General features: G+C 36.2%; 1 protein-coding gene across 1 annotated transcript; it reads right to left on the bottom strand.

Moving 5' to 3' along the window:
- Positions 1-1382: 1382 nt before the first annotated feature.
- On the bottom strand, positions 1383-14154 carry LOC132300391 (uncharacterized). Its single transcript, XM_059797427.1, has 2 exons — positions 13853-14154; positions 1383-2843 (listed from the first exon to the last, which is right to left on the bottom strand). The coding sequence occupies exon 2, from the start codon at positions 2828-2830 to the stop codon at positions 1724-1726; it is 1107 nt and encodes a 368-aa protein (XP_059653410.1). The 5' UTR covers positions 2831-2843; positions 13853-14154; the 3' UTR covers positions 1383-1723.
- Positions 14155-14550: the final 396 nt, after the last annotated feature.

Below are 14550 nucleotides of genomic sequence, written 5' to 3'. Positions count from 1 at the left end.
CCCCTTTAAATTTCTCTCTGCCAATCTCTCTCTCTAAATTTGTGTTTTTCTGAATTTTTTTCTCATTTATTTCCTCTTTGATTTACCCTTATATTTTGTTTCTCATTTTTTTCCTATTTGCTCTGCTCTTAAATTGTGTTAACAGCTATGAAATTGGTTGGAAATTCAAGGAGCCAATCACAGCCACTCATACCACTGCATCTAACATAAATTACAGGTAAAGAACATAATCAACCAAAATGAGCAAAAAAAAAAAAAAAAGTGTTATAACATCAGTTAAGGTGAAGATTAGTACAGCGAAGGTACTACATGTAATATGAAGGGACAAGAGTGCTTGGCAGTAATTGTCAAGGTAGATGGCAAGTATACTGCATCTTATCATTCAATCAAAATGAACATGGCCAAAAAAAGGTTATAACATCATACAACTTCAGTCTCAACCACAATATACATGAAAAACAAGTTGCAACCCCACCAACTGTCATATACTGCATCCCATTTACAAAGAAAAAAAGTATTGCATCCCATCACTCAAACCAAAATAAACATGACCAGAAAAAAATTTTATCATCACTTGAACAACATCCCAGCTTCAGTGAGAGAAAGAGAGTGAAGATCGTCTCGTTCATGTTTTCAGAGAGGGATTGAATAGAGAACGACCGAGCAACTGAGGGGGTGTGTAGTGGGTAGTGTCTAAGGCTTTAATTTGGGTATATTTTGGTGGTATCTATAGGTCCTTTTGGGTGTGCTTGCCCTTAGGCGCAAGGAATACTGGAATACGTAAAATATTGTTAGGTTATGATTGTAAGGATAATTTTGACATTTTGTTTTTTGTTTTTGATTTTTTATTTATTTATTTTTTTTGTAAAGTAAGACTATCAAAATTATGATTTGTCCTTATTTGCACAAATTAGAAATAGGGGGTTTACGGAACAATAGGGGGGTAATTGCACATTTAGTATATAGAGGGGAGTTTTTTACACTTGACCCATTTTTTAATTACAACTTGAAAAAAACTTGAGCAATTAAAATTCTAACTTCTAATTTTTTTAGTTTAGTACTTAATTGTCAACTAGCACACCCCTTCAAAGATTGATATTCTTGTCATGACTTTCACGCGATAACTAGATTTATACTCATCAGTGCAGTCAATGAATACAAAAACTACTGAAATTTATGAATTGTGGAGGCAAATAGTTGCAATTGAACACTACTTGTTTCAGTGTCCGTTTTTAAATTCCAGAAGCTGAATTTGAAAAGGTAAGAACGAATATATTTTTGATCTAATCTAATCTGCATGTTTATCATGCAGAAACAGCCTGACATAAAACAATAAAAATTCTAAATAAAATAAAATATATTTAGGAACTGCATTGACATCATTATATATGAACCTTTGCCCTTTTTTTATAAAACAGTACATGATAAAGGAACAATGATATCATGAAATTACATGTTTACATGGTAAAATTCACAGACGAATTTTCACAACCAGAACCATAAAATGAGAAGGGAATTGGGAATTACAAATGGGCAATTACACAATGGAAAAACCAACTTTTCCACCTTCCATTTTCAGTCATTCTATCACACAAAACATAAAAAGATGAGAGGCAAATGTGCATCTAAATGTTAGAAGGAAAGTAGAATTAAATCCTTTCTTTTCTAACCCTAAATAGAAGACCTAAGAATTGTTTCGCAACCTTTCCATCGCCATTAAGATCTATCTCCGTCCTCTAATTGCTGCTTCTCTACGCCTTCGTCTCCTCCCTGACCGTCCCAACAACACCCTACCCTGGCGGCGAAGGCGGCCAACTAATGATAAACCATCATTATCACCATCACCATTATCATCACTGTCAGTGTCTTGATCAGATGAATCAAAACCACCGACAGGAGTGGTGTGACGCAATCCAGTAGCACCTGCATCAAATGTGCGGTCGAAGTCCCCATCGTGTCTCCTCATCCCTCTATTTGAGCCAATATTCCCTGCGGCTGGCCCAAGTGCATGCAATAGGAGAAAGACGTTGACGAAATTGCTGTCAATCCCCACACCAAACCCCCCACCCCTCCCTGTGGCATCTGCATCAAAACCGTCTTCTTCGTCTGTATCAAAACCATAATGACTTCCTTCTATGACATAATCACCAAAAACCATTGCCCCTGGCATTGATGACGTTATGGTGCTGATCACATCCTGCCGTTCTCGCTCGCCCTCGAGTCTTCTCCATTTCTGTTCGAGAGCAGGATCCACTTCCCGTGGCCGAGCAGAAGGGTGCTCTGCCCGCACATGTTTCCGCAGCTCCTTGTAAGTTCCGATGAATGAGCAGTTATCCTGCATACAGTTTCTCTTCTTAGCATTTAGATATTCCCGTGCAGGTTCCACTACGGTCCATCCCTTCACTTGGCCACGACAAAGGGGGCATGCAAGCTCTGCCATTTCACACTTCTCAGTGGACCAAGTAGAAACTGAGTCAACACTTGGGCTATCAACCGAGTCATGCAAAGGTCTACCATGTTGAGAAGATGTAACTTTTGTGTAGGCTTTCTTGTACTGGTCAAGGCAGTTGGAATACCGAAGGCTAGTGCCACACATATAGGGACGGCAACCCTTATCGTGAGAGGAACATAATAGAAGAACAGCATTGTGGGGATACTCCATGCATACGGAACAGGTTGCATCTTCCCAGTCTTTCTTATTCAAGACTTTTGAGCATTTTTTTGGGTGCTTGCCTTCCAATACATCCCGATTACAAGACGGCAATGGGTAGGGGGATGGCCTGCACTGTCGTGAAGCAATCCTACGTCGTCCTCTGGTACCTTTTGCCATTTCCAAACAAAACCTGAAAACCATTGTTGAAAGGATTTTACAACTAAAGAGGTGGTTTAATTAATAATATTAAACTAATAGCAGATCTGTCAGAACCAATGAACAGACCGGTTTAATTAATAATATTAAACTAAGAACAATACTTAGGTCCTCACTAGTGAGGATCTACACCATACTGACCGCTGATGTGGACCAATAATAAATGGACACATTCTATTTTAATTACCAAATCATAGATGGTAAGTGGGTATCTACCCCACTATATTGAATTTGGTAATTAAAAATGACGTGTCTATTTATTATTAGTTCACATCAACAGTGAAGATGGTATGTGAGGACCTAAGTATTGTTCTTAAACTAATAGCAGATCTGTCAGAACCAATGAAGGAACAGACCAACCAAATATACACACATTTTTATGAAAAGAAAAGCAAAAATAATTACTATCCAACATATAGTAGAAAAAGATATCACTTTTGTTGTGTTTCATACCCCTCTTCTCGGATTAAGTTGATTAACGAATGTTCTAACCCATTTAACAAGGGAACACCACATCAAGGCTAGACGATTGTCCATATGCACAATTATCAACTGATTATAACAAATATTTCACGCGTTCAACCATAGACGATCATGTTAGTTACTACAAGTTATATTCCAAATGAAGCTATTTCATAAATCATATTCTGAAATCGCCTTGATGGTGGGAGATTATCCTTGGATGTGCACTTTCTGAGGCACTTTCGGGATTGGGAGATTTGAGGATGCTTTTGATTTTTTGGAGTTATTGTATCGCCAGGAGATTGTGGATGGAGTTCCTGATTCTGTGGTTTGGGTTCCTTCTTCCCAGGGTCATTTTAAGGTTCGGTCTTTCTATAGGTGTCTTTCGGATGTTCCATGGGATCCATTCCAGTGGTAGGCTATTTGGCATTCTAAGGCACCTCTAAATGTGGCTTTCTTCGCCTGGACATCGGTGTTTGGAAAGACTTTGATTGAGGATAATCTTAGGAGGAGGGGTTAAGTAGTGGTCAACTGTTGTAGCATGTGCTTGAGAAATGAAGGGACAGTGGATCATCTTCTTTTGCATTGCCCAGTAGCTAGGGACTGTTGGATCTTGATTCTGACTTTGTTCGAGGTTCAATGGGTTATGCCCAGGTCTTCCAGAGGCTTGGAAAGGATGTAAAGTGGGGGGCCAAGTTCGTGATTTCTGGAGGGTCACAACTTTGCAAGTCTGGTGGCGTTTATGGCTTGAAAGAAATAGAAGATCTTTTGAAGGGATGGAGACCCCTATTGGCGTGCTGAAGTTCTCCAAATATGATACACTTATCCCATTTCTATAGACCTGTCAATGTATCGGATCGTATCTGGATATGGATCGAGTAGCAAATCCGATAACCCGATAGGGATCAAAGTTTGATAACCCATTTACTTAACAAATAAGCTTTGGATTAGAGTTAATCCAATAAGTTAGTAATCCGATTCGATTAATATATGTTGGGTTTGTTTGGAGTTCAATGGGTTATGCCCAGGTCCTTTAAAAATTTGATCGAGGCTTGGAGGGGGTTGTATAGTAGGGGGCACAAGTTCGTGAATTCTGGTGGGTTGCGCCTTTGTGCGTTCGGTGGTGTTTATTGCTTGAAAGAAACAAGAGATCCTTCGAAGAAAAGGAGAGGAGATTCTCCATTATTAGCACTCTTTTTTGTTGGGTTCTAAGGAGAAATTGTAAATCCATGGAGGAGAGGAGACGGTTGATTTTTTGGACTCTGAGAGTTCAGAGGCCCTATTAGGCCTTGTGTATCTTCTGAGGGATGCGTTCCCCTTTTAAAGGCTTCTTTTATACAAATTTTACTTGTCACAAAAAAAATTGTTTAGATTTAATTAAAAAAAGAAAAGAAAAAACCAATCACAACTTTATATGTACTAAAGTAAGGTGTCCTCACCTACATAATAATAATTCTCCTAATATACATCACCAATTCACCTGAAATACACACCAACATGAAAGTTCCAGAACTGTATAGTACTTTCAGGCTCAAGAAAAACGACGAGGGGTAAGAGAGCTCGTTCAATAGTGAGTATTTTGTGTTTGTGTATTCTCTCTCCTTTTCCTTCTCTTCTTCCTTTTCTTCTTCTCCATTAAAAGCCCTAATTTTCTATCTTTCACAAAAAAGTTATTTCATATTTTTTCCCATCGTCGTCTTCTTCCCTCTCTCTCTCTCTCTCACAGATTTCAGATCGGATCATTTATTATGCTTAGCGGATTCGGATCATATACACGGTAATCCGGTCCTAAAACGATCCATTTATAGGTCTACATTTCTATGATCATCTTTACCACCCTAATAAAAGTTTTTATTCTTCTACAATAAGATACTGTAGCAACTTTAAAAACAATGTACAATAGAATGGAGCCATTGAACATCTCCAACAGTTCCCTAATGATCATGAAAAGTGCTACATAACATTTGTGGTATTTCAAATAGATCCACTGGTCTAAACACAATCTTCAAATTCTTAGACCAGGCTAAACAAAACACACTGCATATCAAATTTAATGGTTTCGAGATAAAACACTGAAAAAAATAAATGCAGGAACTAAATAAACAATAATCCGGACAAATAAATAAACAGCAATGTTCTACAGACATTGACTACTTGGAGGGAGAAAGCATACTTGGGAAGAAGTACTAAATAAATAGATAAACAATGCTCTACAGATTTTAACTACTTGGAGGGAGAAAACATAATTGAGAAAAAGTACTTTTTCCAGACTACCCAACCCAGGTATTCCAAGTCAGTTAACATTCAACTCTTACTTGTCAATACAATACCAACTATTTTTTACCACAACAAAACCAAATTTTAAATCTATCAATACAATAAATTAATGAAGAGAAAATGCTGCTAATGAATCCATCATCAAGTCAGTCATCAGTGTCAAAAGTCTTTTTAGATTCCTCAAATCTAAAGAAGCATTCGCTATCGTGTATCCAACAAGAATTCCAAATATACATGTTTAGCCCAAAGTATCTTTTCAACCAATGTGTGTTTTTTCTTCCTTTTTTTTCCTTTCTCTTTTTTTCGCGTAATATAGGAAGGCTTGATGTAAGAAAGGAATAAAAAGGAAACTAATTCACATATTAGCCCAATAAAAAAAATGAAACTTGACTAGTTCATTCAAAACTTAAAGTACCAAGTTATGTTTTAAAAGAAGACATCAATGCATGACAGTTCAGTACTTCATTCTTGAACTAGTTTAAGTATTTTTGAAGGAATTTGAAACTCACCAATCTGAACTACAAATTTGGAAGCACGAAAATGCAGTAAATTCCAAATAATTTTTAACTTCTAAAGTTTAAGAGGCTAGAGAATAGGTACGAAGTTAAATGTTCTTAAAGGCTCAAAGTTTGTCACTTGACATAATCAAGATTGGAAGGGCAAAGAGTGAAATAAATAAATAAAATCAGTCATGCAGATAATTAGAAATAAGTTCATAGAAACATTTTTCTACCCTCCCTCCGAGAATAATTATGTAGAGAGTTCATCATAATCAACATTGCCTTAATCTCATATGAATGGGGTCAGCTACATAAATTCTCTTTCCCCATTCTTTTCTATTACAAGTCACCTCACTTGTGGTATTTAGCTTTTTCAAATCATTCTTAATAACTTCATCCCATGTTAATTTCAGTCACCCTCTTTGTCTCTCACCCTCTTCTATACATATTAGTCTTCCTCCTCTTACTGGTGTGTTTATAGGCCTTCGTTGAATATCTCCACCCACCTTATGAATACTTTCTCTCATAGCAATCACTCCAAATTAAACTCACACTTTGATTAATAACCTCTCTATTTTAGTCACTCATACCATCCATCTTACCATCCCCATTACAACATGAAATATAGAGAGATAAATAATGATAAATATGTACAAATAAACAACTAAAACAACATCTCGAGGCTCAAACTTAATAAAAAGCATCTATCTTAATTGATTAGGTAAAAAGAAAATTCATTTCATGATAGTCCATTAAGAGCTATGATCCAAGTTCCTAAGTAGAACAAGATGTTTGGTCTCCTTCATTGCTCAGTGGCAAGGGATGTTTGGTCTATGTTTTTTAGCTGCTTTTGGCCTGCTTTGGCTTTTTCCAGAATCCACGGTAGACATGTTAGAGACTTGGAAAGGGTGTACAGTGGAGAGCCAAGTTAGAGATGCTTAAAGGGCTACTCCCTATGTATTTGGTGGGCTTTGTGGCGCGAGAGGAATATGAGATCCTTTGAGGAAGAATCTCCAATTTGGTCTTTTAAATACAATATTTTATCTTCTTTATTTTTTTGGGTCAATGGGCGTGATTGTAATTCTATGGATCATCTTTTGGATTTTGTGGATAGCTTAAAGTTATAGTGTCGTCATGTACGACTTCTGTTTTCTTTGGGAGCACTCCCCTTTTGGGTGCCTTTAATGAAATCTTACCTATCGAAAAAAAAAAAAAAAATTTTCTTAAGTAGAACAGACATCATCCTAGATATGGACACGATGTGACGTAAATATTCCAACACATCAATCGCTAAAGGTAGGGTAGGGAGTAGGGACGCATCATGAACATAACAATATAAAAATAAATTATATTGACATTGCGTGCTTAACTTATGATGACCATGTGAAAAGTCATTTTTTCTATACAAAAGAAAGTGGGACATGGCTACTCTTAAATGAGTTTGTGTTTACAAAGGACTTGTGTTGGGAAGTCTATAAAATGTCTCACCCAAGAGTCTCTGTCCCGTGTGTGTATGTGTGTGTGTGTGTAGAGAGAGAGAGAGAGAGAGAAGTCATTCAAGTCAATGAAGTGTTAAACCATATCCAAGACTGCCCATAAAGTGTTGGTGACAGATACGGACACCACACCTTAGTAAAAGTGTCCACTTCATAATTCATCTCACATTATGTATGTTTCGGTTCAACAAAAACTCAATAAATATGAGAAAATGAGGGTAAAAAGGTCCTATAGAACTTCACTAATAAGTTCAAGGAAAAGTACTCTATGCCAAATTTTTCACTAGTAAATGAATATTTTAAAACAAAATACAAGACACCACTACATTATAAACATATTATCTGCTTTCCGTGATTATCTGTACCAACGGGTCAGTGGCCTAGCGATATCGGTCTCTTACCTCCCAAAGGGAGGTCAGGGGTTCAAGTCTCAAAAGACATAAGTGTGTGTGAGTACCAACTAGGAAAAAAAAAAAAAAAAACGAAGACATATTATCTGCTTTCCGTGATTGATATCATTCATGAATTCTTTAAAGGGTTTCTACTACAAGTAGATTCAAGCACAGCACATGCCACATGGATACAAAAAAACAAGATACACATGAAAGCCTCAATAAAATAATCTGACTTGGACACAAGGAAAGAGAAAAAGGCACATGTTTAGGGTGGCTAAATTATACAATTCTATTCCAATGATATGTATAGTTACCCTAATACACTGGAAGCAAATAAAGCATGGTATTTGTATTAATAGCAACAGACTCGTCCCACAATATATAAAGAGAAAAGGCCAAATAACAGAAAACTTCTCGAGGTAGTTGGTAACGAGCAGAAACAGCATTCAAATATTGAAATAACACCAAACTCCCTTTCAAGCCTTTTGTGCATAGTGTCAACAATAGGAAGTCCAAGTATCCATTCTAAATTCTGTAAGATAGAAACACGTCTCATACTTTTTATACACTCCTGAACATTTGTTACATGCCCCAATGTTGACACAAGCCCTTCAAAGACAGAACTAGAATATATCTGTGAGTCAGAATGTGACAGGGTCTGCCTGGACTATTCTCAAAGAAAAACACGTTAGAGGGTAAATCATATTGGATCTAGTTTTGTGCATCCCTGTCCTGATTAAAAAAAATTCTATCAACATTTTGTACCTGTTCCATGTTTAGTATTAGGTCCCTAAACGTCATAAAGTAATTGACCCAGGGTGCTAGCAAGAAATCATATTAGTTCAATTGGTTTATATACTTGAAAGTCAAATTCAATAAATTGCTAGCACTATTATCAATAGTGTGACATGAAAGCAATATTAGAAACATCACGTTGGGGCAACACATGGTCTACATTTACACCCCACCAACAACAAATGCGAAAGCATCCCTCGAGTGAAATCAGAAATGGAAATCTAAGTAAACTGAAATTCCTGCCATTTGATTCAAGAATAAAAATCACTTCTAAATTCCTTTTTCACTTAACCATTTTGAATCCAAACAACAATATTCTCAGGACTTATGTTGACATATCTCTGGATCAAAACTTAAGTATGTAATGTTCAAATTTTAGTCTTAGTTAGTTTGCCAAAGTTAGTGTCAAGTTAGTTACCTGATCTCTTGTCCAAGGGCAGAATTGGAAATAATCTACAGCCAACGGTGCACTCACCAAATTAAAGTTCATGCATGCATACATTCGGCTTACATTTCTTCATATTTTGATTTGAAAAAATCCTAATTGAATTACATTAAAGCATTTTTAGAAACTTCTTTTTATGAAACTTTCTAAGTAAAGACGATAAATAACAAGGGAGAGCTTGTCCCACATCGGATCCAGATAGGAGAGTGATTGCTTATATATGGGCTGGATTTTAGCCCCACCTAATAGCTTAGGCTTTTGGGTCAGATCACGAAGCACCCACCCGTTACAATTAATATCAGAGCCAGACCGAGTCCTTGATCCGGTGTCACGCCAAGCGCCCCGCCTGGAGGGCGTCCGGGTCTGGACCTTAGGTAGGCAGGGTGGCCCGAGCCCCAACGAGGGCGTTGCGAGTTCGGGTGGGGGAGAATGTAACAAGGGAGAGCTTGTTCCACATCAGATCCAGATGGGAGAGTGATAAGGTATACATGAGCTGAGTGTCAGCCCCACCTAATAGCTTAGGCTTTTGGGTCAGATCGCAAAGCACCCCCACCCGTTACAATAGGGCACGTCAATCGATAGAAATCAAAAGGCACCGGATGTATGTTGATCAATCGACATGAATCCTATATCAATCAAATTTCTAGAAAGCTAGTTTCCTTTTTAGATTAATACTCTAAAACCCTATTCTCTCTACTATTCCTTTTTGCCTACAAATAGCTCTTTATTTCGGAAACCATACACACACAAACTAGAGAGATTCTGAGCTTTATTGAGATGCTAGAGTGCATATATATTTTGTTTTTGCATTCATCAATTCTTCTTCAGTAAGACTGTTGAGTTGTTATATGAGCATGTTGACATCCTATTGTTGTGGAGCTTGATTGAAGTTCAACACCAACAACTAATCAATCAATGAGATTGACTGGAGGACTAATCTAGAGACCAAAAGTGCTTTTGAAGAAGCAGATCGCATGAAGAGCGCAATTTGTTGACAAAGCAGATTGTGTGTTGGGAGACTTTGTGTTTGATTTGGTGGATCAGTCAAGCTAGTTGCAATCTCTTTCTTATAGTGTATTTTGGTCTTGCTATAATAGGTCCTGTGGTTTTTTCCAAAGGATTTTTCACATAAAAATCTTGGTGTCCATTGTGCTTATTTACTTTAGGTTATGATAGGATATGTTATGATTAAAGCATGATGGTCTGATTGACCATTGAGATTGTGTAAGTTTAAATTTTTGTTATTTGGTAATTCAGATAAAACATAAAAAGTAGCCAAAATTATTTAAGATAACCAACATGTTCACCTCCCCTCTAGGTCTAGATCACAAACCTGCTGCATATTCTCTATCAGAGCCTAAAGTGCCGGTTCTTACCCCATCACCCTCACAATACTATTAATCAATCCTGTAATGCCCACCTCATCAAACACAAATATAACACAACATGGGAATCTAAAACAATCCATCCTTTACTACAAACTGAATTAGCACTACTAATTCGCCAAGAAGAGGTTAAGCATCTTAGCTGCAGCAATATACTTGCAGAGGGGCAGTCCACTAATAAAATTGAAGCTCAACTCTCTATGTCCTTGGAGACACTCCTATTGCCTGACAGAAATTTTAAACCTATCCAGTATCCACTCAACTAGCTCGCAAGTCTTCAAGGGTTAATCTTTGATTGACTAGGTGAATGCTTTAGCTCAAAGAGGAGCAACCATGTTAAAAAGTTTCCAAAGACAATTCTACCACCTTAGGGACGTTTGAAATTGCCAAATGTTTTCTGTTTTCTACAAAAAGGGAGCATCTTTTTGTGTTTTTTTTTTTTCTCTCTTATTAAATTATGCTTTGTTTTGTATATCTTCTTTTGCTTACTACTTAGTCATCTCTCAGCTATTCTGAGAAAAGGATCTACACAACTTTCTTGTACTCTTCAAACTGTTAACACATCCATATCTAAGAACGTCCTGACAGAATGATATGTTGTTAAAAGGAAAGTTGCACAACATTGATTATTTGAAATTTGTCCTTAATATGTTTTGATGTGCAACATACCATCAATATATATATATATAACAGACCTCAGTTATACCACACATCATAAGAATTGGATTCCTATAGATATCTAACCAGAAAACATTTTTAACCAACACATATTCGTTGTCACTTCTGCCATCTAAAAAACTATCCTTGTGTAATTAATCTTTCAATTGATAAGGTTGTATTAGTCTTAAAAAAAATACGTTTTTACTAAAAAATCAATAACTCGTAACCTTCATTTCCAACACTTTTATCCAGTAAAACTTGGGTGCAAAGTGAAGTGAATTTGGAACTTATATAACAGTAATAGGTTAGGGTGTGGAATATTCCAATTCTGCTCCTTTTTCTCTCTATCATAACATTACCAACCATCATTGAAGTAATTAACCAAATATCAAATGACCGGATCTAATAGAAAATAAAAAAGAATTAAAGGGGAAATCAATGTCACTAACATTATTGCACATGCTGCACAAAAGAATGCACAATTCAGAAATTCATTAAACGAGTTTAAAAAAAAAAAATTAATTCCATTGTATTAATGAAATTTATCCATCCATATCCCATTATCAGTTGGCCTTGATCTTTAAAATAAAGACAGAACTAACCGGAATGAAAAGAAACCAAAAGGATATTTATCCTCAACAGATTAACCATCAAAAGAGGCTATAAATGCACTCTTCCAGCTCACCTGACGAGGCCCAGGAGAACATGCCTTCATATAGCCAAAAGGATGAGAAAAGCAACAATGAAGTGATACCCAAAACCATTGCTTTTCCCATGGTCAAATTATACTACAAGCACACTTCCTTGACATACACCAAAAACCACCAAAAGAAAGGATAGAATCGTGTCATACAGTCAAGGTGCTGCAGGGCTGCAAATCTGAAAACAGAATCTGCAATCAAGTATGAGTTACCCTCTAAGAGAAAGTGTTACCGGGTACGCTCTTCAATGACAGATTCCCAAAGGCTAATATTTGTATTACAGCCCAAGAAACTTAACTGAAAGACTCCAAAAGTTGAAAATTATAATTTCTATTCAGAATCTACCAAGATCTTTTGCCATTTTCAAATGCAAAAACAAGTGAAACGAAAAAGTGAAAAGGTAAAATCAATGAAAACTTAAAAAAAAAAAAAAAAAAAAAAAAATGCCCCAACCATTTTCATAAATATAAAAGGTTGAAAAAAGAGGGGATTAGACATATGCCAAAGCTTATTATTGCTTCTACAGCAATCAACAGCAGCTAATTCATTTCCATAGAGGAACATTCTTTAAGGTATTGCTTGATAAATATGAAAATTAAGAACAGACAATTTCCAGAGCAGAATTTTAAATTGAAGTTTTAAGTGCTAATTGCAACTTAATAATTTTTTTGATACTCGTCAACATTTAAGTGTTTATGGATAAGTGAAGTCCCCCTTAAAATTATAACCCATTTTAAGTGAAAATTATTTTTATAAGTAGTATGCAAATTGCATTATCAAACACACTTGGATACATAATTGGTTAATAACTTATTTCTGAAATAAGTTATCAAATAACAACTATGTGAAAAGGGTAAAAGGATATCTCAGGAAATAGAGCTTTCCTAACAGAGAACCAATGAATGACCCAATCACAAATAACGAAGCCTCTTGTTTCAATAACATTTCACAAAATCAATGAAAGATGCATTAAACATAACTGAAGCTGGTCTCAAATCATATATAAATTTCACACTAATTCCTATAAATTTTACACTTAACATAACTAACCTCAAATAATTATGGCATTATTTATTGAAAACACTGACGAACTGATGTAACTAAAAAACTAAGTAACACTTAAAGATCCAAAATGATGTAACTATAAATAAAAAAGCTAAAAAATTGAGGTCTAAAACAGGGAAGCAAACCATTAAACTATAGCTCCGGCGAAAATTCAGTCAATTTGTCCACAACCCCTCCTAAGAAAAACCTCAATTAACATTTGTGAATAGTTAATGTACATTAGAGAGCAGAAAACAATGGACACTATCAAAAAAAAAAAAAAAAACTAGTTCCCAAATTGTGCAAATTCTAAAGCTCATAATTCAGCAAAAATAAAAAATAAAAAAAACGAAGATAAAAATCAAACAAAACAATGCTGACCTCGCGCTTTGAGTAAATCTAGATCCAATAAAAGTTAGTTGCAGCGACCAAAATGCATCAGCCATATACACAACAATAATAGTAAACCCATATACACATATAAGCACACACGCAACTCAGAGATTCGCAAAACTCTTCCGTAAGAAAAGAAACAACGTGCAACACCAAACAATCACGCGAGAAGACGATTACAATAATGATTAAAGTAATAACAACCATACAAAGCTAAGCAAACTATATTTACATACAGTTAATAATCAACCTTTAACCAACCATCTGAGATCTATACTTAATTTATCCCAAAAATGAATCATATATATTCAAAATATAATGTTACAGGAATTATTCTTCAAAAAAAAAAAAAAAAACTTCTTTTTTACAAATATACAGATATAGATATATAGATATAGATATAGAGAGAGATTAAAATCGAGCATCGTACCGGGGAATTCTTCGAAGATGTGTAGAATGAATGATGTTGAGCGGATGATTTTAGAGAGAGAAAGTTAGGGTTTCATAGCACGAAATCGAGGGTATAGGCGAAGAGATCGAGGAATGGAGGGGATTAAGAGCGGGAGAGAAGCATTTCTACTTTCCTTCGTAATCTCTGTTCGCCAAATACAAGAGAGAGGAGAGAGGAAGCAACTTTTATCGGATTCGTCGAGTCATGTGTACGCTACTCTCTCTGTTGAGTGTGGCTAAAATGGTGAAATTTTTAGAGAGAGAAAACGGAAGAGTGGGGGTTCGACGCGCTTGCAGAGGGAGCAAGAACGACGCTCCGGAGAGAGTGGTGGGATGTGGAAGGTTGGGAAGTGAAATCTACACGCGCTTTTTGGGTACGTGGTTGTAACGCGCGATGTTATCGGAACAAGTGATGCAGATGGGTGTGGCATCGTTTAAGTTTTTATTGGTTAGGAGATAAGTCACGCGCTCTCATGCGTTTGTGAGGGTGTTTTTCAAATACATGACGTGTGCTGCAGGAAACTTCCACATGGGAGGGCGTGACTATAATGCTTGATTTTTTTTTTTTTTTTTTTCTGACACAATTACACATAATGACTATAATGTTTGATTGGATCTTCTGAAGTTTTAAAGCGTGTAACTTTAAGGTATATAACATGTAAACAGTTAGAATTGGTA

The sequence above is a fragment of the Cornus florida genome, unplaced genomic scaffold (assembly GCF_030987335.1).
Source record: "Cornus florida cultivar Cherokee Brave unplaced genomic scaffold, ASM3098733v1 CherokeeBrave_3.0.0_Hap2_Chr03, whole genome shotgun sequence".
Classification (NCBI taxonomy): Eukaryota; Viridiplantae; Streptophyta; class Magnoliopsida; order Cornales; family Cornaceae; genus Cornus; species Cornus florida.
The sequence above is the reverse complement of the archived record's forward strand: the minus strand, read 5'-3'. Positions and strand labels throughout refer to the sequence as shown.